This window comes from Notechis scutatus, chromosome 2, assembly GCF_049901735.1.
Source record: "Notechis scutatus isolate UNSWTSFEM ecotype Mainland chromosome 2, rNotScu1.2, whole genome shotgun sequence".
Taxonomy (NCBI): domain Eukaryota; kingdom Metazoa; phylum Chordata; class Lepidosauria; order Squamata; family Elapidae; genus Notechis; species Notechis scutatus.
Genome location: NC_142010.1, coordinates 34,941,266 through 34,968,966, shown reverse-complemented (window position 1 = coordinate 34,968,966; position 27,701 = coordinate 34,941,266). Strand labels below are relative to the sequence as shown.

The following is a 27,701-nucleotide window of genomic DNA, read 5'->3' as shown; positions in this document are numbered from 1 at the left end:
CAGCTTAGAATGTAGTTGACTCCATTATTGATCCATGTTTCTTAAGGCAGGGGTTCTCAGACAAGCTGCTTTGGGCTGAAAGCCACAGAGGAATCTGGTTTTATAAAGGGGACAGTATAACATATTTAATTATTGGAATGATCACCTCAAGAAACATCCAAGATGTCATCTTTTTCAAAATCCCTTGGGACCATCTACTTCCAATTCTTCTCATTAACAGTGGAGGGTGGTTAGCAGGTTCTGAGAGCTACTTGGTGCAAACTGAAGGCCAGAGGTGAAATTTGTTTACCGCCCTTCTCATCACAAAATGAGTTTAAGAAATATTGTCCGGTGAAATTCCTCTAAACTGAAAAGATGGAATCATTCAGCCTTGTAAAACTTTGTGAAGTCTTGATATGAAAAGAAATGGAAGTACACAATATTCTTGGCTTTCACTATTTTTCAGTCATCTTGTTCCTGTTAGTGCTTACCACATTTCTTATTACTGATTCCACACTTTCATTTCCATGGAGTCTCAAGTACCTCAGTTTAGCAGAACCATTGTTTTTCTTCCTCAAGAAAGATGATTGGTCAGGACTCACAGGAAGGTTGTAGTTATATAAATACAAACAAATAATGTTATGTAACCTGGCTTTAGTTTATCTATTTTCAAAGGAGTAACTTTTAAAATTCCAAACAATTACAAAATCTCTTGTGTCAATTTAAAAGAGTAACATCTTTATTGCTGTATTGCTTTTCTTTCTTTCTTTCTTTTTTCTTTTTGGATTGTACTATGTTATCAGTGTTGCTTTTCATCTGGAAAGAGTGATAGTGTTGTTCCCTTAACTCCTGTTAGTCCTATGTAATATCTTTGTTGTTTAGGTACTGCTCACTCTTTAAAAAGTTGTTATCCTATCCACTTTCATCTTCTACCATGAGTGATATTCTATATTAACAGGTCAGAGTTCTTCTTGAATCTGTTTTCTCTTGGTCTATATGCTGAGAAACAGTAGGTTTTTATTCCTATAAAATATAAGAATGATGCTAAAATTCTACCTCTGTTTTTTTAAAAAGCCATTCCCTCTGCTCTTTTCTATAGTTGATGCTGTTATTTCTACTTTGTAGTTGTCTCGTTGAATCTATCTATCTATCTATCTATCTATCTATCTATCTATCTATCTATCTATCTATCTATCTAATTTTTACAAATAATTCAGGTTAGCAAACACATCCATCACATCCTCCTTCTCCTATTTTCTCCACAATAACAAGCCTGTGACTAAGAGAAAATGACTGGCCTAAAGTCACCCAGCATCCCTGACTAGTGCTACTCTCTGATTTTAGCAACAGCTTTCACATTGCTTTAATCATCTGCAGACCAGTGGTACTTTTTCCTTAGAGTTGGATTGCTTTAAACCCCACTGCTTAACATTTATCCTGTGGTGATTAGTGGTTGTAAGTCTGTGCAGCCGGTACTCATTCCAGGGGAATAAAACATCCATAAATCCCTGCAGATAGGAAATCCAAGGAGGGAAATTGGCTGTCTTCTTTCTTTTGTGTTTTCAAGCAAACCCGTCATCTTACTCCAGGGCCAGTGCTGCTACTAATTAAGATGTTGGTGCATACAGTTTATGTTGAATTTCATAGTGGCTGACCCAAGCACATCAGGAGTACATGTTCTGCTCTTGGTACATATTTGAGCCCTTCCTGAACAGCTTTGTCAATAGCTTTGAGAATCTACCAGATGTTCCCTTTGGACCTTGTGATTCAGTAGTCTCTGAGAAAAGTATGGTCTGCTTTTATGGATGCTCATTCCTGCCTCATGAACATATTGCAACCAGGCTTAGCAATGTCCTTGGGAAATATAAGATAGCAGAGATATTAATAAAAGCAAAGGACATGACTCAAAGGATGGACTTTCCCTTGTTTTGCTGGAAATCGTTTGTGGAGCAATACAATGTAATACATATTCATTACCGTGACCCATTATTAAATTCATAGGGAAGATGCATAGGATAGCCTGCATTTTTCTCCATTTTAAGACAAATTACGGCAAAAGTTAAAATGCTTCTTTTTATCCTTGACTTGTTACAGCCAATTTTGTTCTTCCTTTGAAATGTCTGAATCTCTCAAGGTATACCATTGGTCATTACTATTCCATCTGGCCTATTTGAATGGCGTTGGGGTTTAAAGAAAGTTTCCTGGCCTTTTAGCCCTGGATCCAGCAATCTGGCTGAAATTGATAAACTGCATGATACACAGAACTGTGGATCTGAAAATTATTGTATCAAAATTAAAATAATATTTTGCGGAGTTCTCTGGTTATTTGAAGCTTAGTTTTGTTGCTTTGCAGAAGGTGGAATTTTGCTCTGTTAAGACTTAACTTTTTTAAAAAGCACCAACTAATACTATAAGATGATCTTAGATGAAGGCCAACTGTATGGTTTCATCTTGCTTTCCTGTTGTTCAGAAATAACCTCCATTATGGAGGAGCCTAATCATCTCTATGCTCAGGTTAGTCTTCCTCCTCCCAGGTAATGTTACTTGCTGAAAGACTTTCCAATAAATATTCACACAGATACTTAGCACAGCCTAGTCATCAGGATTAAGATATAATCTTACCTTCTAAAACATACTTTGGTATTCCTAGGGAAGCCAGGATTGTTTGAAGTAGCACCACCTGTTTTACTCTTGTCATTTCTCACGCCATCCATGCTGCAATCTAACATCAACCCCCTTACCTCCTGATTTAAGTCCTGCCTCTCTGTAAATTGCAAATGTTAATGCGATTCATAGAAAAGTTCTTCAGTTCTCGAAACCAACCAAATTCAGTTTCTGAGGCAACTAAGCTTGACTGAAGAAACTTCAGCCATAAGCCCTCTCAGTAAGATCAAGAATGAAATTCCTTGTCTCATTAATTATTTAGGGTTCCACTCTCTCTTCTGATTTATTCAGAAAAGAAAATGCTGGATTTAGTTCTACTTTGCATAGTGGAAAGAAGCATGCATCCAGCTATACTTTCCCATTTTCCCCCTTGGGGAAAAAAGGAAGGGGGGATGACTGAAAATATTGGAGGATACAATCTGAGGCGGTCACTGGGAGCAGAGGTTTAGTCTTCTGAGCTTTCAGACTCGTGCTGGAGCCCCTCCTCAGGGAACTTCTCTACAGCAAAATGTGTGCTCTCTGTAAAGCTTCCCTGAGGAGGGGCTCCAGCATGAGTACAAAAGCTCGGAAGACTAAACCTCCGGCTCTGGTGACTGACCCAGATTGGATCCTGCAACGTTATCCTGTGACACATATATTCGCCTTCATTCATGAGAAAATATTGGCTTCTCTGGCAAACTGGGAGACATAATTGTACTCCCAAAGGATATCCCACCTGTAGATTAGCCCTTCCCTCTCCGTGTTGTTGTCCAATCAAAGTCTCACCTGTTTACTCAGTAATACAGTACAATGATAACCTGCATAATTGATTTTGCTTAATCTGTAATCTCAACTAAGGCAGCCTGTGACTGCAACCTTAAATCAATTTAAATGTTCCTGAGGAATACAGACATTACACAGATTTTCATTCTGTGTGTAGTTACTATTTATGCCTTGAATTTTCTTATATAGGAGAGTAACTGACTGGATGCAGAGCAGGAACTCTTGGCTAGGTTCATACATGGTGCTAAGTCATAATGAGCATTGGTTTTGTTAGAATGTGATATATGAATCTAGCCACGTTAGATCAGACACAGTTTATGGATAAGCACCCAATGTGGACTCAGCCATCATTGTTTACTCAACAAATGATGGTTAAATAAACAATAGCATAGTCAGTAGATCATAGTCTTATGGCTTCAAAGTGGTCTTTGTTTCCGCTGGATAAATTCCTCAGTATTCTGCTTATCTATGTCAATTTCTGTCATTCTAATAACAAGTTTTATCTTCCCTCTCTAAATTCTGCTGTACTCCCTTACTCCATCCGATGCAAAGTGCCAGATCAGTTACAAAGACTTGTGTCTTGCTGTATGGATGTATTTTAACCCAGAAGGGCAAAAAGTGAATTTATGTCTGACTTTTTCTCCATTCTGTGTGGCAGGAATCGCAACCGAATCCACAGCATTGAAGCCAGCCAGCTGGAGCCCTATGTATCCCTGGAAACGTTAGATCTCAGCTCAAATAACATCACAGAAATCCAAAGTGGCTGTTTCCCAGTGGGGCTTCCCATAAAGGACCTGTAAGCTTTCTTTCTTTCTTTTTAAAATATTTTATGGAAAAGCACTAATTTATACAAGAACTGACTTTCAGATTATTTTGATCTTTTAAAAAAGGATTACTGATTATAACACGGGTTAAAACTCAAAAAATGCCGTTCATCTACATCAGGAGTATCAAACTCGCGTTGTCACGGTTTTGTCATGTGACATATTGGGACTATTTTCCCCTTTGTTAAACCAGGCATGGCTAGTGCGTGAGGCATCCAGGCTGCGGGGCACGAGTTTGACACCCCTGATCTACATCATCTCCAGCATCCAGTTCTTTCATTGGTTGTCTAATGTAATGGAAGGAATGGAACAGAGATCATTGGTTTTTGCTCTCTCATCCTTTTCTGCCTCTTCCTATTGAGCTGATATGAAAACTGAGTTTTTCTGTCCATCTTTTTCTCGTGGCCCCTTACAGTAGCTAATATGAGAGGTGTGAGGAATGAGAGTACAAGGAACACTTAGTTCAATATTCTGTCATATATACCTACCACAAATAACTAATAGACAAAATTCTCCCGTCAGATTTTTAAATTAAAATATATTATTTTTTTCTAATTACCTTGAATTAGAATTAAAATGCTCATGCTGAAACATTTCATGCTGTATATGTCCGTTTTGATGAACACATTTTTTAAAATGAAGAGTCAGATTCTCTGATTTCTGATGCAACGATATATCAGAATTGCTCTCCATTAACCAGTGGGGGATATACAAGGGAACCGTTCCTGTACTTTCTTTCTTTACATTCAAAATGGTTTGGGACAAAACATGTGCACAAAAAGTCACACCAATAAAAAAGAATAATTTTGCCCTTTTGAAGCAATATCATCTCGTCAGTTATTTTTAACTGTACAGAAGTTGAACGTAATAAATGAAAATGAAGAACGAGTAAGAGATGGAGATAAGCTTATAGACGAGAATTTTAGGTTCTAAACCAGCAGTCCCCAACCTTTTAGGCACCAGGGAGCATTCTGTGAAGAGATGTTTTTTTCACAGACCAGAGGGGGCGTGGTTTCATGTGCTGCCTGCATTCCATGGATGGGGCTTCGGTTTTTTGCACGACCCAATTTCTGGCATGTTGTAGCCCTGTGCCAATCCATGGTCTGGGGTTGTGGGCCCCTGTTCTTAACTACACCCCCCAAAATTGGGTATAGCTGATATGCTGATGGGCTTATCTGCAAGTATATATAACAATGTTTTTTAAGGGACTCATATATACTTCTGGATAAACCCATCGATGGATGAGACAACCTTCAAATACCATAAAAACATGTCACTCACAGATAAGCCAGTTATAAAAACCAAAACATTTGAATATTTTGAGAGTTTGGAGACATAGATGATTAGTAGATCACTGGATTAATTGCAATTAACAATCCGAACTCTTTTAAGAATGTTGTTTTTATAAAGCTCATGGCTGGCAGTATGCCATTGGTTTTTTCACTTGAACTATTATTTTACATCATTGGTGCTCATCACTTTTCATCCATTACTCTACGTTCAGATCTGTTCGATAGATTTTGGGATTCTAGTTAGATAGACACAGAATTTATTATCTCACTAGGCTTGTTCTTTTACATCCCTGTGAATGAAGAAGCTGCCATTCCCATTTTAAGGATGGCTAGTGTAACTGAAACTAATTTCAGATTAATTTCTTTAATCTAGATGGAATACAGTTGTCCTACTTTCAGTATGCTTTATTATACTTAGTTGTTGTTCAGTTGCTAAGTTGTATCCGACTCTTAGTGACCCTACACACAGCACAGCAAGCCCCTGCGTCTCCACCGTCTCCTGAAATTTGCGAAACGTCATTTTCATTGCATCAAAGACACCATCTAACCATTTCATCCTCTGCTGTCCCCTTCTCTTCAATCTTTCCTAGCATCAGGGTCTTTTCCAGTTATTATTATACTTAACTGGTGTATAATGTATATTTGTTCTGCTTTTGGATTGGCTTTGATTCTTTCATGGGCATTCTTTCTCATCTGGATTACTACTCCAGAATTCAAAGCACAAAAACAGTAGAAAATTCTGGAAGCTAGTTCAACAAAAGGCATTGAGGTAGGGAAGGAAGCTCTGGCAGACTGGAGGTGCTTCAGTATCGTAGGAATCTTTTAATCATCACCTACTTATAAATTGTGCAAAATGGCTTGATTTTTTGTGAGAGTGGGGAGACATTTGGTTTCTGAAAACAGCATGTCTGATGACACCACCTGCTCAGATAAAGAGGGACTAATCAAGACTTCCAACACAACCATTTCAAATGTTCTTTTATAAATTATTACAGCTACCTGGGGAGCAACAGAATCAGCATCCTGGACACCAAGGCTTTTAACAGCTTGTCACGATCCCTGCTGACGCTTCGCCTGAATAAAAACAGAATTGTCCAACTTCCCGTCAAAGCATTCAAACTGCCCCATCTAACACAACTGTGAGTAGAAATGTGCTGTTTAATTATAACTCGCCAAGCTTTAGCTCCCTAAGGACACATTGCCGTACACAATCCTTCAGCTTGAATGTATGAAATGTTGATTAAAGCATAGTCTAGTGGTCTTTGGTGACATGAATGAAATAAAAATTAGATGTAGCTCCACCCCGGATTGACTTCATTCTTAATAGGACCAAAAGAAAGGAAGAAGATATCTGAGTATTCGTTAACCAGAAAATATGTGATAAATGTTCTTCATGTCAGTCGGTGTGTGTATGTTTGTGTGTGCATATTTTTTAAAAAGAGTCTGGCTTTCTGTTTCTGGGTTTTACTTTGATTTTGTGGGCATGCAATGAAAGAAAAACAGGATTGAGAGGGTTTTCTTAAACTCTGTTTTCACATACGGTGTTCAAACTACAAGGAGGGAAGAATGCAGAGTTGGCATTTAGGTAGACAAAGGGTGCTTTTGATGGTTAGCACACATGTTGTTGTTTGTTTGGCCAAGGTACAGCTTAGGCTGCATTTGATCTGCATCTGTGACAGTGCTTTGTGTACATATGATTGACCTTTGGCATCAACATTCGCTTCTTGAAGTTTGGAACCCAACTCAAAGGCTAGATTCAGCATAGTTAGTGTAAGATTTTACATGATAATACAGGTAGTCCTCGGATTACAATGGCAATTGGAATCAAGATTGCCATTGCTAAGTGATGCAGTTATAAAGTGCAATATCATGTGAATGCATCGCTTAGCGATAGCAATGCAGGCAGTCCTGGTTGTCATCATAACCAAAGACATATGGGTTGTTAAGTGGAAAGCTGGGGAAGTCCCAGGCAAGGAATGTAGGGTTGCACAGAGGGGTAGGTCTTGGGAAGCCCAGTGCATGTTGCTCACATGCTGGAGTGTGTGGCACGAATTCAATGAGGCCAGAGAAAGAGGTCGCTGGTGGGTGCAAATCCAGGGAGGCTCTGAAAAGGAGGGCACTGGTGTTGTATGCTTGTGTGAGCATAAGTGCAAGGAGGTACAGAGGAGGAAGGTGCCAGTGGATGTGTGCAAACACAGGGAAGCCAGGAAAGGAGGGAACTGATAGGCGTGTGGAATCTGAGGGGGAAGGAGGGTGCAATGCATGTGAATGAGTGAAGAAAAGTTGGGAAGGGGTGAAACTGACCCGAGCAACTTGTGACCTTCCCTACCAACTTCCCCATTGATCTTACCTGTGAGAAGCTGGCAGAGAAAAGTTGGCAACAACAATCACATGACCATAAGATGCTGGAACCAGTTATAAGGGTGAGCTGAATTTTGTTCATGTGACTGCAGGAGCGCTGCAGCTTTGAACAGTCACAGAACAAATGGTCATAATTCAAGGACTATAAAAAACAGGGAATTTTTTTAAAAAGTAAAATAAGCAAGGAAGTATATTCCTCTTCCATTTTAAAATCAAATTAATAGCGTTTTGGTCTGTTTGGCTTTTGTGGTTGATTTAGCTTTCTTTTATTCTCTTGGATGACTTTTTCTGTTCAGATGGCTCACATATTCATTTTTCCTGTTGTCAAAAACTCAAATTTATGTTATTGGTTATAATGAAATACATGGCAGAGGTGGAAATCCTGTGGTTTTCCAGACGTTTTTTGATTATAGTACCAATAATCTCCAACTACTGGACTTCTCAGCTAAGGTTTGGGGAGATAGAAATCTACCCTTGTGTGCCAAATATCTATGAACTACACAGACCATTAATTGTCCCAGGTAAACCATTTTTATTCTAACCAGCTTGAAGTAAATTAGAGTTTCTTCTATAAATAGCAAGGTTTGAATCATTTTTACAAGAAATAAATGTTAACAGCATATGATTATGTTTATATTGGGAAGAAATACATACATTGCCTTCTGTTTGAAGTATAAATCTTATCGTTGAAAACTTCAGTTTTTTCCAAGGTCACTAAAAGAATCCCATTGAATTCTAAAACATGTAACATGTTTTAGAAACAAACAAAATACAGCAGAAATATGTATGTATGTACGTATGTAGAATATATATATATATATATATATATATATATATATATATATATATATATATATATATATATATATATATATAATACATACATACATATATATATATATATATATATATATATATATATATATATATATATATTGACAGAAAATGAGTCTAATGTAAGGAGTGCCATTCTATCCCTCATTTACCTATGCCTGGCTGTTGGCTTTTGAAGATGAGTGTATAAGAAAGCCTTGAGTTAACATCCTTCTGTGTTGTTGGTCATTTTCAGAGAGTTAAACCGGAATCGTATTCGTTTGATAGAAGGCTTGACATTTTATGGACTGGACAGTTTAGAAGTTTTGAAGCTGCAGCGCAACAATATAAGCAAGTTGACGGATGGAGCTTTCTGGGGTCTGGCCAAAATGGAGGTTCTGTAAGTCAATAGTTATACTAATAGATTTAAGGAATATTGTATTTCTTTTGACATTTTCTTTGGATGCCAAGGAAGTCATCCTCCCACTTCATAGCATGACTGCAGATATGTGATTTTTGGTGCCTGAAACTTCTTCTTTTGGGTAGTCCTTATGAATGATGTGGTATCATTTCTGGAAGGGCATATATAGACTTTTGCTGTTGTGTAAAGGTGCACAATTTATGGCCCAAAGCCATACTTGCACTTTCCCCAAAGTATGGTTGCAATTCTTGAGCCTTTCCAAGAGCTGCTTCTTAATAGTGGCTCGTAATGTAAAAAAAGAGGAAATATTTAAAAACACAGACAATAATTGTGTTAACTACATTCAATTAATTTTAATTCATTTAAATCAAATTATGTTGTCTCCTGCCCCTGAATACCTTTTCCAGTACAGACTTAGAGTGTAAAAAATTATATACCCCTTGTTTAGGTGTTTGATTCAGTAACAGGGCATATGATGGAGGCAGTACCAAGTGGAACTCAGAGTGAGGGAAGCAGTGAGGGAAGAACAGGCCTGTCAAACTGGCAGCCTGTGGGCCAGATGTGCCATATACAGGCCACACCCACCCCAACTCCGCAAAGGCAAATAAGTCACGATACGTCATCACATGCCGCGATCAAGTTTGACACCTTTGGTGAAGAAGGAAGGGAGAGAGGGAGGGAGGGAGGAAGTCTTTAAGTTGGAAAACTGCAAAAAAAACATCTTAGAAGATGCATCAGCAAAGCACTTCTGTCTCACTGTCAAAATAACCATATGAGCATTATGAAATGTCAGTCTTGACTTGGAGGTGCATTTACTTTAATCAGTAACAGAATATTGGAATATTGGAACACCATGCAAGGAATTTCATGTCAGCTATAATCCCAGAAATCAAATAAGCATGCTATTTGGATTGTGGGGTTTTTTTTTCTCTTAAGTATGATAAAAAAATTGCAGATTTGAGGAATTTGCCTGAGAAAAATTGTATGAGAAATCAATGTCGGGTGCAAATGTATGTGCAGTTTAAAATGTCCAGCTTGTTCTTTCATGTAGACACCTGGAGCACAATGTTCTCACAGAAGTGAACGGTGGTTCCCTGTTTGGCCTGCTGTCCCTTCAACAATTTCATTTGAGTAACAACCTGATATCCAGTATCAGTCCTGCTGGATGGAACTTCTGCCAAAAGCTGAATGAACTGTAAGTTAGCTAATTTGGGAGGCCACGGTTGAAAATAAAAATAGAAACTCTTGCACTGCAATAGGTGTAGACCGTGCTTTAAGAAAGAAAGATTTTTAGAAGATTCACATTTTGTAGAATGCAATTATTACCCCCTCTTGTAAAATGCTACTTTTTAATTTAGAAACTTTGGGACTAGGGAATATTAAAACACTGTTTCTTCCACAGTAATTATCAGTGCTAAAGTTGTATTTTTTCTCCCAATACCACTTCTGTCAAAGAAGTTTGTTTCAGCTAGATAAATTATTGTCAGCAGTTGGCACCCATATATTTATTTCCATCACCAGCAAGCCTTCCTTATGTGTTCCTAACTTCTCTTTAAAAGCCTTTTTATTAACCTAGATAAATATGAAACAATTACTTATTGGATGTTTTTAAAGCTTTTCTCCAGCATCTAACTGTGCTTGGTCAATTTGTATATTTTTATTACCATTATTTTAATTTCAAACCTTTTTAAAACACTGGATAAAAGATTAATTGAATGTGTGCATGCATATACCCTTTTTATACATTTCTACATGCATATATGTTTTTTTAAAAAAATGTTGGTGATGCTATGGAGAACATCAATTGATGTCCCTAGAGGTCTTTGAGATTTTTCTTTAACCCAAGGGTTTGACACTGTGTTTGCTCCTCTTGTTAATGTCTGTTTTAGTTTTATCCAAATAGCCAGATAAAGAATGTTAAGAAAGCTATTGAAAATGTCTTTTAAGGATACACATTCAGTCATTCAAGGGAAACAGGTGTTATGGATTTATCCAGAATACAAGGGGCTTCACAAATCCCTTAAGGGGGAGGTTTTTCCTTCCCATTCTGGAATTAAAATATGTTTTTTGATAAATCTATATATTTCCCTACTCAGGCTGCAGAGGGGTACAAAATGTGAGCGAATATATGCTTCTTTCTGGCTAATTGCAGAGGGATATTACAAAGCTTTATTTTGAAATTTGCTCTTGGCTAATTCTAGTTGATGTCAAAAAAAGAAATGTGCTTCTACAGTTCTGACAAAAAAAAAAACTCCTGCTGCCAACTATGAAGTTTTTTAACAGTTGTGCTTAGCGCTATCTGGTAGCATTGGATTTCCGTTCCCCCTTTGAAAAATTCTTTCATCACAGGTGAGGAAATAATGTTGACTGGTTGCCATCTCTTCATAATTCAACACCGCAGTCTTCTTGGGAATTAATTTATGTTGTCCCTTGCCTTTCTGAAGGCTTTTCCAAAGGCCTTCCATTGCTCCTGGTTATATCATTGCTATCTCAGCGCACGTTTGCAAAAAAAACCATGCCATTTGTTTGCCAAGGAGATAATAAATACCATTTTTTAGTTAGGAATGTTTCTTTCCTGACTCTCCTGGTTTTGGCAGAGGTCATTAATTTTTACATCCCACACTTCATCATAAGCAGTCCTCAGCTTAACAGTAGTTCATGTAGTGGCCGTTTGAAGTTACAACGGCATTGGAAAGGCTGATTTATGACCGTTTTTCACACAACCGTTGCAGCATCCCCATGGTCACGCAATCAAAATGCAGGCACTTGGTAACTATCTTATATTTATGATGTTTGCAGTGTTGTGAGGTCATGTGATCCCTTTTTGCAACCTTCTGACAAGCAAAGTCAATGGGGAAGCCAGATTCAATTTGTAATCATGTTACTAACTTAACAACAGCAGTGGTTCACTTAAACAACTGTGCCAAGAAAGGGGCAAAATTCACTTAACAACTGTCTTGCTCAGCCACAGAAATTTTGGGTTCAATTATGACCGTATGTTGAGGGCTACCTGTATTATTAAAGCACTTTTGCCTCATTCTCTTTGTCTCAAATCTACAAAAACAAACAGCAGGGTACATATAAAACTTTGCTATTTTAGGTTGCTTTATTTGAAGAGGAGCTGCTCATGGACTAAAATGCAACTCCGCCTTCTGCTGAAGCCATAGGTACATAATCCATGAGCCACACCGAGCTTCCTACTTTTGAATTAACAGCCCTCAGACCATACCTGGATTACATGGGGTCCGAATTTTTATTCTACCTTTTATTTGCTGCGGATGGAGGAAGTTGGAGAACTTTTTAAAGAAAGGGGCAAGGAAAATGGAAAACAGTCATTATGTAAAAATCAGTCTTTATGTAATCAGGGATAGGGAGTTTTGAGCCTCTGTAAGATGCAAGGCAATCTTAGGGATTCCCTCAAAATGTTCCTATTCTGATACATGAATGAAGAAAATTAGGAAAAGGAGACACATAGTTCAGTACATAACATGTTCAGTTAGTAGGAAACTATAGTTTCCTGATGATTTGGAGCTGACCATTTATTGCAACTGAGATCAGATGACAGAATGCCAGCCCTGCTTTGCAATTCTTCCAGTTCTATGTACTTTCTGAGTATCATGATATCATTACATCGGTTGCTCTGAAGCTGGGGTTTGGGGCATACGTTTATTTAAAAGTTATAGCTTACAAAAATGGGTAGCTTAGAACAATTAACCCAATAAATCAAGCCAATCCTAAAACAGCAAACACTGCCTCACTGCAGGCTCAGCTACCTTCCTTTCATTCTATCTGCCTTTATAAACTATCCCAGCATCTCAGTAAAAAGCCAAGTCTTAAAAATCTTCTGAATTGTTGGAAGGATATATGGAATCCTCTTATGCCTGTTTCCTTGGTTCAAAGAAAAATGGACAATTCTTTCCATGTTTTAGCAGGATTGCTGTAGTATAGCCAAGAACCTGAAGTTAGCTTGAAGATAACTCACTCTGAAAGCAAACACGCTTTGACTTTCCCAATGACTAGATGAAATAATTGGGCCTAACTCTGTGAATAAGTTCTGAGAACCTGAAGGAGCTGGTGGGCTAAATCCATATGTACCGGTAAAAGTTAAATGAATTATCTTCTGGCTTTATTTTGCCTGTATAGTAAATACTTTATCTAACTTGGATGTTCTTGACCCTCTTTCCATAGGAAAGACATTTAGGATATTCTAGAACTAAATTATTCCCAGGACAAAGGAACTATCTAGTAGAGTTATTGTCAAGAAGGGGAAATAAATGCTTCATACTTAAATTTTGCTCTTTTTTCCCCTCAGGTCCTTGTCATTTAACAACTTAACCAGATTGGATAAAGGAAGTTTAGCAGATCTGGGAAGCCTGGAGATCCTTCACCTGAGTCACAATTCCATCAGTCACATTGCAGAAGGAGTATTCAAGGGACTCAAAAGCTTACATGTTCTGTACGAGCTTTACATTTTTCTTTTTGTTTGTCAGGTTAAATCTTGAGAGGAATAAAAGGGATAGGTCTTGATATTTGCTTTTGCCTTCTCTTCGTTGGGGAATGAATATCCCAAAGGGGCTTTTTTCAAAAGGCAACTGGACTTTCTTGGGTCATTTTTTCCCCCCTTTGATAACAATTTGCTTGTCATCCAAGACGCTTCTTCAGTTCTGACTGACTGGTGGGGAATGGAAGGATTTATATTCTTTGCAGTCATCTGGTCACTAGCACTTGAGGATTGGCTGTTAACTCTCCAGAGTCATTGAGGCCCCTTGCGGGGGTTTATCTGTATCCTCAGTCACCTGAATTAAAGTACAAATGGGCATGGAACGTTCTTGGGACCGCTGAAAGGACTGGATTGTAAATAGGAGGAGATATGTAGTGTTGTATCCCTTCTTCTCTGTTGAGAGAGGACTGTTCAGTTTTGCAATAGATGGCTTTTTTTTTACTCCCGTTTCAAACTAAAGGAAGAGTGCTAATGATCAAATGACTGCAAAGAATATAAACCCTTCCCATTCCCTACCAGTTAGAACTGAAGAAGCTTCTTGGATAAGAAGTTAAGTTTTTAAAGGAAAAAAAACAACCCAAGAAAGTCCAGTTCAGTGGTGGCATTCTACCAGTTCGGCTTGGTTCGGTAGCTCTGATGATCAGCTGTGAGTGAACCTGTTCGCTCCGACGATCAGCTGCTGGGCCCTCCCACCCACCCTGGCTCTATTCTGACCTTTATTTCCTGCTTTTCAACCTCAGCTGCATCGCGCGGCACAGCCAATTGCCGCGTGTCAGCTGTTGAAGACACAGGGAGAGTGCAGGATTACAGGAGAAGGTTAGTAGGAAAATCTATCCCAAAGTTAACACTATGTGGATGAACTGTACCATAGTAGTTGTTGGTACTGAGAGAACATGAGCTGAGAATGACCTTCTCTCCATTTAACAGCTCCTGGGAAACTTCCAGTCTAGCAAATATTGCCTCCAGAATCAACTAAGGAAGGAAAGTGCCATAACTGTGTTCAAGGAGACATTTTACCCCTGTACTAATGGGATATTTCTTCTTTAATTGAATCTCTGCTTTTATTGACTCGCCATTCTATATGCACAATTGTTGATACTTTTGGTTTTGTGAAACCCTTAGCTGATGTTATAGGACCCTTGTTTTGTTTTTAAATAAAATAACGTCCTTCCACCAAATGAACAGCTCTCCAAATTACTTATTTAAAATTCTTTTCTCCAAAGCTCTTTTGAAGTTGGAGCTTAATGGAAAAGAAACACAGACTTACCCCCTTGGTTACTGCACTGTGCAGTTATTTATTCCTTTTATTGAAGTGAGGACGGGCTTTATGTTTCTTTGCCTTTCCCAAGACCCACTTTTCAATCCCATGCCTGTTTTCAGAAAGGGGGTTGCTCCTAGGCAGCTGGCACAGAAAAGGACGAAAGTCTTTCCCAAACTGAAAAGAGTGTTTGGATTGCAGCTAATTCTCGGTCTCCTTTTGTGTCCAGTACACAGAGAGGAAAGAGGGTGGGAGAGCAAGTTCTAATTGAATCAAGAGGAAGGCCCATCAGTCCCTGCACCTGGTGAAAAAGAGCTGGGCATGCTTTAATTACGATCTATTGTTGACAAGCCTTTGGTGGGTGTGAAACTGCTGAAATGAGAAGCTATTCAAATGGAGGTCAGTCCTAGAGACCTCACAGCAGAATGATTAACAAGGCAGTATGCTTTCAGGGCCAGCCAGCCAGAAAGAATAGGAAATTGGCAACAGAGGCTGTGAGAAAAGCAAAGTGAATGCAAAGAAAACTGAATTGGAATACTGGATGCCTATACATTGGATTCTTTAAAAAAAAAAAACCATTTATGAGAAAGCATGTTTCTCACAAAAGGATGTTCTTTTGGAAGAAGCAGTAAACTCTCTTTCTCCTTTTATACAAAATGCAATGCAAAGGTCAATTAACTTTTTTTTTTTTAAAGGGGTGCTGGAGAAATCTCACCCCACCATAAATTCCCCCAAAGTCCTTCAGTTCACCTCACATACAGCAGGACGATCATGTGCCAATTCCCAATCCTTCAGAGATTGATTTCTCTTTGCAAAAAAGAGAAATGGAGGGAAACAAGGAGCTTGCTCTGGAATAAAGAGCAAACTGACTCCATGCAAAACATAAACATAGAAATGGCATTGTTGTCATAATTCGTGCAGCTCAATCTCTGGACTTCAAATGCTTTGCCATCTACCTCTGGATCCCATTTTTCTCTCCTGATTGCTTTATTGCCTTTATTACCCAGGCCCCACTCTTTTGATTTCAGTAGTGGGTGGGTGGGAGGGAAGAGGAGCTTTTTGTAGCCACGTTTATATTACCAACTGAGCTATGCCCTAAAGCCCAGGAACACCCCTGCTGTGACTCAGCACCAGTAAAACCATAATGACTGTATTTGTATTTATTTGCACATTCTCATCCTTACTTCTAGTTGACTATGAAGATTCTCATTCATGTAGGTTGTGGTTGTCTCAAAGGTCCTTTTATTTTAAAGACTGCTAGACTTTCTGATTATTTTTTTAAAGATATCTCGCTTCTCATCTAAGAAGCTTTTTCAGTTCTGAAGAAGCTGAACTGAAGAAGCTTTTTGGATGAGAAGAGAAACGTCTTAAAGAAAAACCAGAAAGTCCAGTTGCTTTTAAAATAAAAGCACCTCTGGGCTTATTTCTAGTTATTGATTTGTATTGGATTTATTAAGACCGCCCAATTCCAAGAAACCTCTGGGGGCGGGATGTAAAATAAGTTTTTTCTTGCGCTTTCTGAACACCAGAAGAAGTAAAGGCCTAACTTTAGTTGAAGAGAAACAGGTAGCAGAAGCACAATTTGTAGGAGTTTTCTTTGAAAGAAAACAGTCGATCTAGTCAACCAGAGTAAATTACTACTGTTTTTCTACAAATGCGTCAGATGACAGTTTTATGCTACAGGAACAAAAGGCAGTGTCTTTGAGGAAGGTTTCCTAAAGGTTGGCCTTTGTGAGCCTCTTTGAATTCTGGGCTCACAAACTGGGAAATTGATTGCAATCTTTCTTTTGTCATCCTCTCCCTAGGAATCTGGATCATAACGAGATTTCAGGGACAATAGAAGACACCAGTGGAGCATTTACGGGCCTGGAAAACCTAAGCATGCTGTGAGTATCGGATAAGTTTTGCTTCTAGAAAACAAAAGTTGTTTTTTCCAAACAACTTCCTATATCTCTGTGTGTATTAGGAGTGGGATGGGAGAAAGTGGAACATCTGTTGAATTTCTATCATGTGCAGGTCAAATATTTTTTATTGCTAACTAGTACATGCCTGAGAAACTCACTTGGCCATAATTCAAACTCTGACTGTACTTTTTTTTTCTTAGTTTGTATATCTAAAGAGGGTTTTTTTTTTCCCAAGAATAAAAGAGAGGCACCTTATTTTATGAACCTCAAATGATAAATTTGTTTTGCTCTCTATTCTTGACAAAATTGCTTACTTTGTGTCTTCCAGTGAAAGTGAGGCATACATTTGATTTTTCTTTGCATTGTGTTCAGATGGTGGTCTTTTAAACAGAAAATGCAGTCAGCTTTTGCCTTCCATCCTTCCGAGGTCGGTAGAAGGAGGACCCAAATTGTTGGGGGCAATATGCTGACTCTGTAAAGAGAGCGAAAGCTGGAAGATGTTGTCAATTAAGAGAAACCATTCTACAAACATAGTAAAACCACACAATAAAAATTAAAAAACAATGATATTCTTTTACACTCTTTTTAATGCAGAAAGATGTGAATTCATAGCATCAATGAGGTAAAGATTTTGTTCTGTAAAAGAGATAATGATTTCCAATATAGCATAGTGATTTAATTCAATTTTAAGCCCCAAAACTATGAGCCACAGTTGTCCAGGAAAACACTAAAAAGTAATTTGAAATAAATATCTAACCTTGGAAAATTGACGAAAACGTGGAAGAGGAATTTCTGTTTTCAAATCCACCGAGTGTCCAAATGTGTGAGTGATGATTACTCATACTTTTATTGAAAAGCTGTAGAGGATTCCTGCTTCCCTTAATCCTTTGATATGTCTGCAGGAGACCATTACATGGCATACTGTGAAATTGACTAAAAGCTTAGCTTTGTTCAGATATTAGGCCTCACATGATTACAGATGCGTGAAGGAGAGAGTGGTTCTCACTTGATGCCCCCATCTTTAGCATTATGTCTGTTTAAGGCACCATGCCCTCTAATTGGCATACTAGATAGCTAACTAGGAAAGGGCCACTCCCAACAAAAATCAGAACTTAGTAACTTAGTGTGATCGGGTTCCTTAATTCTGTGTGTGTGGCTTCTGCAGAGGGACAGAGCAGATTTCTCCTTTCAAGAACTTGCCTTCCAGAGTGAAGTTGGTGGGTGGGCTGTAGAATTGGCAAAAAAACAACATCAGCAGGAACGAGCTAGTGACTATGGTTATACATACTCTCACACACATGTGCTTCGTTGGAGCAGAGGAGAGAAAGTCATTCATACTCACTTAAGTGTAGACAGTAATGTGGGCAAAGTCAGGTAAGGGAAAAAGGAGGAATGTGCTTCTCCTTGTTCTCTGACCTTGTTTGTTTTCTTGCAGACATTTCATTACCAAACTAGGTCACATCATCAGTGCTAGTAGGGATGGAATGAATGTCTTTTATCTGGGATTCTATTAAGTTTCTAAAAGAAGTAGATAGGTACTCTGCAGTAAAAGCTCTGCACCTGTAGATTGGCTCCATGGACAATTGGCTCCTGGACAGCTGGCTGGATCTGGGAAGTTGATAGTCTACCCTCTCTTGAATAGACTAATGTATCTCTTGACTTGTCCTTATAGAACAGCTTTCATCTATTCTGGAATCTTCCTGTATGATAGTGCTTGTCTTATGCCATCTGTTTTTTCCAGTATGTACTTCAAAAAAAAACTATACATCAACCAGTTTTTTGGGTGGTCGTTTTTAATATAAACGAATAACATCTTTTGTTTGAAAAATAATCAAAATAAACTTTTATATGCTGGGTACTGTATTTAAACTGTCAGAGTGAAGCATTTTACTCTATTAACATAAAAGACACATAGGTAGAGGAAGGAGGGAGAGAGAGACACTTAAGAGGAAATCTCCACATGAATTAATAATTACTCCAGTGTTTTGGAGACAGTTTTAAGAGCTGTTCCTCTTTTGATCTGTGTGGACAAGCTACTGAAAGGAGATTGCAGTGAGTACTCAAGCACCTTGTTCATCATAGCGTAGGTGTTAACAGGAGAGAAAGGGACAAACAAAGACCTCAGCCTTCTCTGAATTATAGATACCATTTTCCACTGAGGAGAGGAGGAGAGAGCAAGCTTAAATTAAAACATTGCCTCAGAAGAGCAATCAAAACATTACACTGAGAAAAACTGATGTCTAGAAATAGTCCTAATTTTTTAGACCTTGTACTTCTTTGCAATTTTGAGAAGGGAAAAGGTGTCCATGGGGCTGATTTTAGTTCCATTCTTTTTGGGGCAAAAAAATAAATAAACATGGTCTTGTCAGGAAGCTTTGGATATTTTTCTTCATAACATCCCTGCAATTAGTTAAAACAGGGACAGAGATGTCATGTATTCTATGCTGTGTGCACCTTTTATATACTTTTATTTCATCCACTTTATACGCTGATCAATTTAAAAAGAAGAAAAAAAACCTAACTAAGCAGCTTACCAATAATAGTGAAATAAAAGTAAAAGTGTATCAAGGAAAACATTTTTTTAATGGAAAGACAACAGAGAAGATGTTAACGAGTATCCAAGAAGTAAACCCAAGTGTGGGTTTGGGAAAACAAACCAGGTATATGGAAAATAATTATCTGAAAGCAATGAAATGTATTTTTACCAATACAAAATAGAAGAAAAAAAACCCAAAAAGTGCAGTAAGAAAGAATGAAAAGAAATCGAATCTTCTGTTTTCCTCTAGAGAAAATTTATGTATGATTACAAAATTACCTCTTACTTTGTGATTTTAAAAAGCTCACTTTTTCCTACCATCTATTTTTTTCTAATAATCAAAACCACAGACTAGTCATATGTTCGTATTATTCCATGTTTCTTGCAAAACAATCTATATAAAAATCAGCCGTTCATGTAGTTATTACCTTTTCTGTGATCAAGCTAGCTATCTCTGTACTCCATCATCAATTATTTCTCCATTGTGGGTATTGTTGAACAGTGGTGGTATTCAAATAAAGTTGCCACCGGTTCGGTGGGCATGGCTTGGTGGCCGCGCTTTGCGCGCATGCACACTTTGCGTGCACGCATGCGCCAAACACGCACTTTGCGCAGGCGCAGAGACGTTCTAACTTGTCTCCTGCAAGCCTGCACGATGCTGGTCGCTGCAGCAGCTGCCACGCAGCGCTATTCTGTGCCGTGCAAAACAGCTGCGCTTTGAATTCTGGCCATAAAAGTGAGTATGGGAGCCCAGGTGGGCAGATGGGCCAAACACAGAGCAGCGAAGAGAACCGGTTCGGTCTCCACTGCTACCGGCTCTCCAGAACCAGGCAGAACCGGTCGAATACCACCACTGGTGTTGAACCTTTTCCCCATCTTTTAAGTTTGAGGTAGCCTTTAATTAACTGCTGGTTGTGTTTGGCTGTTTGCAACTAAACTATGTGGGGATAGTGTGTTGATCCTCTTTTCCATCCATAATGGAAAAACCTCCTCTGAGAGACCTCCTGGAAATGCTCAACCAAATGCTGAAACTCAAAAATTTGTCAGAAATTTGGCTTTCTCACATAGATTTAATCCCCAGAGTTTTATTGAGGAAAAACCAAGACAATTAAATCAATTTTTAAAATTTGAAGTGCAGACATGACCTAATTATATATCTCAATGGTGGAACACAAAGAATAGTCTAAACCTGATCTATAAAAACTGGTCAGAGGCCCCAAACATCTTTGTGAAGTCTTCAAATATTCAAATCCTGAATAACTTACTTTCTTCTCACTACTGCATTTTTTTGGAGAATATTTTTTTTTGTTTTACTTTCTTGAGACACACATTCATGTGTGTAAGAATTTAAAATTAGATTACATATGATGCATCTGTCACAGAAAACAGATTGTATAAACTTGTTTTGTAATTTCTTTTTTACCTGATTGCTGCTGCTTCTTGATTATACTGAAAAGCAACATTCGGCTAAGCAAATCTGATTTACTTGGGATAGCTTGCTTCTTCAGTTAGTCTCCATTCTTTTATATCATTAGTCATTCTCAGCTATTGGGAATTACCAAAGAAGGCATATGGTATCTTCTTGCTAAAAATAGCCACCCATCAAAGCTATTGATATAAAGCACTGAAATAATGTTTAGCTTTTCTTAACAGATTACATGCCAAATGTTTCCATCCCTCAATATACAGATAGTCCTCGACTTACCACCTCAATTGAGCCCAAACTTTCTCTTGTTAAGTGAAACATTTGTTAAATGAATTTTGCTCTGTTTTACGACCTTTCATACTCCAGTTGTTAATCATGGCCGTTATTAAGCTTGCAACATGGTTGTTAAGTGGACCTGGTTTTCCCATTGTCTTTGCTTGTCAGAAGGTCGCAGAAGGTGATCATATGACCCCAGGACACTGCAATTGTTACAAATATGAGTCAGTTGCCACGGGTCTGAATTTTGATCACGTGACCATGAGAATGCTGCAACAGTCGCAAGTGTGTAACATGGTCATAAGTTATTTTTTTCAGTACCATTGTAACTTTGAATGGTCCTCTGAACAAACTATTGTAAGTCGAGGACCAGAGGTGGTATTCAGCAGGTTCTGACCAGTTCTGGAGAACCGGTAGCGGAAATTTTGAGTAGTTCGGAGAACCAGAAAATACCACCCCTGACTGGAGATTTTACAGTATCCCTCTCCTGCCACGCCCACCAAGCCATGCCCACAGAACCGGTAGTAAATAAATTTGAATCCCACTATTGTCGAGGACTATCTGTAGTATAAATCTAGTCTCACACTCATGATAGGCATTTGAAAGTAGCATTCCTATTTTTGTACATATATTGCCTATCTTGTTTCAAGTAAAGATTATCTTATGTTAAGCTTGATGTCTAGTGATTACAAGGATCTGTTGTTTTCTTCAGTCTATCCTACAAGTCTCTGGTACAAATACTAACCAGACTCAATCCTACTTAACTTTTTTTTTTAAAAGTTAAACTCAGGCTCGCAGGCTGGATGGGTCATGTGCTGGCCACACCCATGCCCTGTTTAGCAGAGGGGGAAAATCCCGATATATTATGTGATGCTGCCATGACGACACGAGTTTGACACCCCTGTGCTAAAGGCTATTATTTGTGGACTTTGCACAGAGTAACTTTTCCTAAAATTCTCTTGGTTCTCATAGAAAAAGAACTACTCCTAAGAAATGTATACATTGATATTAGGTTAATCTCACAGTAGCAGGATCTTGGAACATAGCTTTTTCCTCATAAAGATTTCACATTTAGACACATAGTTTCCTAATTTTAGAATTTGGTCAAGATATTTATTTATTTATTTTTAAAATGCCTTTATAATATTTTAATGCTTTTCATTCTTTTTTAAAATTTGTCAAGAAAAGTGCAGAATATGCATAACCTAGATTTCTTTATGACAGAGCTAGCCAAATAGACGTCAAAGAGTACAGTTTGATGGAAGGCCTTTCTCAAAATCTATGGACAATCTCGCTACATTGAATATAGTGTATAAGATTTGCAAGTTGAACAGTTTCTCTGACCTTCCTATGTTCTAATTGTACTTGATTCATGTCCTTATTCAGGGGAGAGAGTTACAGAAGTATTAACAAAAACCTGAAATTAAAGAAGCATTCCAAAAGTCCCCATACCGTATCCTCCTGAATTAATTTGTGGCAGAAGTTTAATCTCTTCTGTCATCAGGATTCAGGATGGGCTATACTGCATTTTTAAAAAAGAAGAAAGGAAAATGTTAGAAATCAGATAAGTAACAGAATAATACTATCAATATTATCCCAAACCAAGCTTTGCAGGGCTAATTTAGCTCCAGCTATGGGGCGCCAGCAGAACTAGGAAAGTGTTCAAACATTTCTTGAATTATAGGAATCAAGTATCAGATTTGATTTCAGGACCAGAATATTTGAATATCGCCCTACGGCAATTTCTCTGTAAGGAAGGCAGAGCCAAAGGGTATGCTAAAATTGACTTGCATTGCCTTTGTTTTAAAAGTACGCTACTTAATATGTATTGCAAAGTGTACGGAACTTATTGAAAATTGTACTAATTAATACCTATTGTAGTTATAAACTAAAGGAAACTGGAAGAATAAAAAATAGAAGGTGCAAAAAAGAAAGAAACAGAACAGAAAGAGAAAATAATATAGTAAAGAAAAAGAAAAGAGATATATAAGAAAACATTACAAAAAGTATAAGCATTTTAGTCACAATACCACCTACTCTTATGCAACAAACTTCTTTCCATATCTCATCTTTTATTGGTAAACTAATCCATAAAACATCATTTCAGTCCTAATTAAGTCCATTAAGTCCATCTTTTTGCTGTTTGTCCCCCCACCCCCCAAAAATCTGTTTAAGTTCCTACACTTGTCAATTCAAAAGTTCCTAATAGCTAAAATATAATTAAGATACAATTTCCAAAAGTGATTAAAAAATAAACATGGTATCCCCTCAAAGGCGCTAACCAGTTTGAACAAAAAGATGACTATTCTTTCATCTGTCAAAGCTCTAAGCTCACTATTTTGCAGTCCCCTTGTGAGTAGCAACTGTCTAGAGCACTTGTGGCCGATCTCAAGCCATCTCCTTATCCAGAGAGGAATTGCAAAGAGCTAGTCTCCTTGGTGGCTGTTCATTCTGCTGTGGTTGTTCACTCTGCTTTTTGTGGAACCATCTTAAGTCTTCCATTTCTTTCCCAGAAGTTGCAAAGAGTAAGTTAGAGGACAACAAAGCTAAAACCACATGTTATAGTGTGCCATACCAAGACTTTTAGTCACCTTGGCTGTCAGAAGGAAACTGCCATATTTTATTTTATTTTTTTGCTAAAAAAAAACAATCATCTTAGAAAAACCCTAATTCCCCATCCTGGTTTGCTTATAGGTTCTGTTGGTAAGCAACTTCATAGGCATTCACTGGAAAAAAGTATATATCAGTGTACTTTGAGTCCATGATCAGATTAATGTTATTTTTCTATAATTAGAAGAGAATTTCTAAATTCTATATGAAATGTTTGGAATAAAAAGACCTTGAAATGCTTTTGTCAGGTTTTTGCTAGCAAGTCAGAAGAGAATCTATGAGGTAAAGTAGCACTAGAAAATAAAATTTTGACGTTTTTTCTTTAATAAATCTCTGAGGGAGAAAGAGAGTTCTGCCCAAGACAAAGGTATTTTGTTCCTGAACTTTGAAAACCATTGACTAAACTTGCTATGGGGGGGGTAACATGTTCTTCCAAAAATTCTCTGTCCTCTCCTCAAACATAGCATGAAAAGTCCCAAATCAAATGTCTTTATTATAGTCTTTGATCAGCCTTTTCAACAAACGAATGCAGTAAAAAGAGAAATGGTTTAACATAGCAATTTATTGTTGGAAAAAACAATAGGACAATAAAACAACAAAAGTTTTGCACAGTTGAATAATTTGAAGATCTTTGGCCTTCTGATATGTGAGTGTGGGATTATTAGCATCCCTTAAAATAATAAATATAAAATTTATCTGTATGGCCCTCGTATTTGGAAATGATTGGGCCATTAGAGCATATCTTGGGGCATCATAGAAAACCTAAGAGTGTCTACCTGTCTGGATCCATGCTGGCAAAGTTTCTATAAATGAGGAATCCTACAAAATCTTCCCGCCAGTAGAGCTGATAGGAGGGCATCAAAGTAGGATCTGGAGAAGGTCCATCTATAGCAGGGCTGTCAAACTGATGGCCCGCGGACCAGATGCATCACATGTTGGCCACGCTGATGCCTGGTTTAGTAAAGGGGGGAGTCCCAATACGTCATGAAACGCCGCTGTGACGACTTGAGTTTGACACTCTTGATCTATAGTTTGAAACTTGGAAAAAGTTTGGAACGTTGTGGTCTGTTTTGAAAACCACTTATGACCAAGTGTGAAAAGGTCAAGGGTCAACTGTCCGGTGATGAATCCAATGTCTTGTTTCAATGGTGTTTGGGCTGATAAGCCAAAGTCAGCTCACATCCTGAGTGGCCTTCCCCCCCTACAGAGAAAACGTGTACTTCTTAACCCAACACAGAGTGTCCTGGATAAAGCTATCATCACTATTAAGCTCTAATAAAGATAAAGGTCTTTAATTTCAGGGAAAGGGAGAGAATATGCTTCCTTAATCTTGGCAGATTGTATTTCCAGCGCCTTATATGGAAATGGTTCATCAGATAGACGCTCACTAATTGGGGTCTTTTTTCTTCCCCTCTTTCTCTCCCTCCCCTTCCCTCCTCCTCCTCCTCCTCCTCCTCTGGCTGCTGCTTATTTGGCTTGCTGGGTGTTTGGCAACTGCAGGACTCTGTTTGGAAACAAGATCAAGTCTGTGGCCAAGGAGGCGTTCTCCGGCTTGGAGGCCCTGGAACACCTGTGAGTAACCCACAAGGCTTTGCAGGTTGGGAGAGGAGGGAGGGGCTGGGTGGGCTTGCCAGGAATGGCTGCTGCAACGGCCTGCAAGCAATTTAATAGCATCTTTGTAAGCTGAGAAGCTCCTTTCCTGAGAGCCAGCTGCTTCCTTCTCATTATAAGTCAGTTCCAACTTTGGCTCTGCTTCTTTTTTCTTTTTTTTTTAACCCCTGCTAGGAAGAAATTTGTAGAACACATGACCAGTTACATGGTGTGTGTGTGTGTGTGTGTGTTTTAAATCTATATTGGAACAGCTCTTTTTTATTCACAAAAATCTAAACCTTCCTGAGAAATTATTATCCTGTCCCCAAAATTTGAAGGCGCATCAAATTTGGCACTGAGCATATCTACAAAAAAGTTGGGGTCAAAATAGCTCACCGTTACCTTTGCTGACAGGGTGGAAAAAAACAACCCTTGCAACTTTAATGGCTCTTCTATGCCATTGCCTGAATATATTTACAATAAATTAGGCTAGAGTGGCAGAAAAGCTAGCTGAATATCAGAGGATTTCCATCTCCTGTCTCCTTGAATATTCCCACTCACGGAGATGGCAACTTTGATCAAGATCAGTTCTACTCCCATAGTCCTCGCTTTGACTCCCTCTGCTGGCATTAAGGACAGCATTTGGTGGGAAAATAAGTGTATGATATTAAGAGTCCTAAAGACCCCTGGGGTTATTCTGTTTGAGGGTTGTTTGCATTGCTTGTTTTTTGTACTTGCTAATTTTTAAAACACATACTCTCAAAATCCAAAGAGGAAGAATACCACTGTAAAAGATACTTTTTAACCTAACTTTACTACCTTTTTACCTAACTTTTTTTGAATAGAGAGGGCAGGCTGGACAGTGAATTAGAGAGTTGGCATTGAAACCCCTTTACCCCCCCCAATCCTGCCACTCTCTTACTTTGTCGGTGCAAAAATCTCTCCTGGGCATGGATAATCCTTCTGCAAGGATTGGATCCTGTTTTAAAATGTCTGCTGTTTTTACACATCCTTGCTGTTTTTACTCATGTGCAAATGTCTACAAATTACAACTAAGGCATCTTTACTTGGGGACCAGCCAATTAAAGACATTTTAATTGCAATGTGTGTTTCTATGAAGTAGATTTTGGAGTTGGTTTTTGTTGTTTTTCCCCCGGCGTAGTTGGCTGAAGTTCTGAAATTCTCTTCTCTCTCTTCTTTCTATCTTGCCCAAATCTTATTGCAAAGGAGGAGTGGGATTCCTTTGGAAAAGGGTTGGGTAGGTGGAGGAGGGGGTTAAAGTTTAAAATACTACGTGTTCTTTGCTTCAAGTTCAGTTTTTCACCAATTGGCCAGATGAAATGCTAAAAACGTTGGTATTTAAAATACTGGCAAATTTACCAAGCAATTGGAACTGAGTTATGTGTGCAGATATCCTTTTTTTAAAAAATAATCCACCTTAAGCTACTAAAATAATAATAATAATAATGGGTTGAGAATAATACTACTCATGGGCCAGTTCATATATAACATTAAACCAAAACAATAAGCTGCAGCAAATTCCATTTTAGTTTTGCCCTGAAAAACTTATCTCCAAGGCATAATATGAAGTTAACCTGTATCTTATAAGAGCCATAGTGGCTCAGTGGTTTGAATGCAGTACTGCAGGCTATTTCTGCTGACTGCTGGCTGCCAGCAGTTCAGCGGTTCGATTCTCACCAGTCTCAAGGTTGACTCATCCTTCTGAGGTCGATAAAATGAGAACCCAGATTGTTGGGGGAAATAGGCTGACTCTGTAAACCACTTAGAGAGGGCTGTAAAACACTGTAAAGTGGTATATAAGTCTAAGTGCTATTGCTATCTTAACTGGCTAGCAAAAAAATAAAATAAAATACAGGTAGTCCATGCTTAACAATCACAATAGGAACTATAATGTGGTTGTTAGTGAGATATTATATAACCTCAACAGAGTTATGACATCACTTCCACCACAGTCCTTAAGCAATCTCCTGTGGTCATTAAACAAGATATAATGTGATTGTGATTTTTCTGCCAGCTTCTCCACTGACTCTGCTATTCATAAACTGGCTGTGAAGTGCATAAATGTGACCATGTGATCACAGTTATAAAGACTGCAAAACCCCCAAATCTCAATCCCGTGACCATGGGATGCTGCAATGATTGTAAATGCAAGAACCAGTGGTAAAGTTACTTTTTCAGTGCCATTGTAATTTTGACAGCGTAATCTTTAAGGGAGGACTACCTGTATAATAAGATAAATAAAATGGGCTTTTTTCATTAATCACCATTAGGATTCAGTAAAACAAAAAATAATAGAAATTGGATGGGAAGGGAAAGTGGACAGGTGAGAGGTTCACTATGTCATGTCCTGATAAAGTTAGTATGATGTGTAAATGCATTCGAGCCCTAATTCTGCACCTCCTCTATTTACTAGGATCAGAGATACTATGAGTAAGTGGAAAATCACAAAGTGCCGTATTAAAA

General features: G+C 38.3%; 1 protein-coding gene across 3 annotated transcripts in view; it reads left to right on the top strand.

The window, feature by feature from the left end:
* LRIG1 (leucine rich repeats and immunoglobulin like domains 1) overlaps window positions 1-27,701 on the top strand; it is a 139,765-nt gene that overhangs the window by 90,775 nt on the left and 21,289 nt on the right. For all 3 annotated transcript variants that reach the window (XM_026679408.2, XM_026679398.2, XM_087954579.1), the window contains exons 4-10: window positions 4,064-4,201; window positions 6,517-6,660; window positions 8,952-9,095; window positions 10,168-10,311; window positions 13,429-13,572; window positions 16,681-16,761; window positions 25,128-25,199. In XM_026679408.2, coding sequence (XP_026535193.1) covers window positions 4,064-4,201; window positions 6,517-6,660; window positions 8,952-9,095; window positions 10,168-10,311; window positions 13,429-13,572; window positions 16,681-16,761; window positions 25,128-25,199 — 867 coding nt within the window. The remainder of the gene's footprint in view (window positions 1-4,063; window positions 4,202-6,516; window positions 6,661-8,951; window positions 9,096-10,167; window positions 10,312-13,428; window positions 13,573-16,680; window positions 16,762-25,127; window positions 25,200-27,701) is intronic.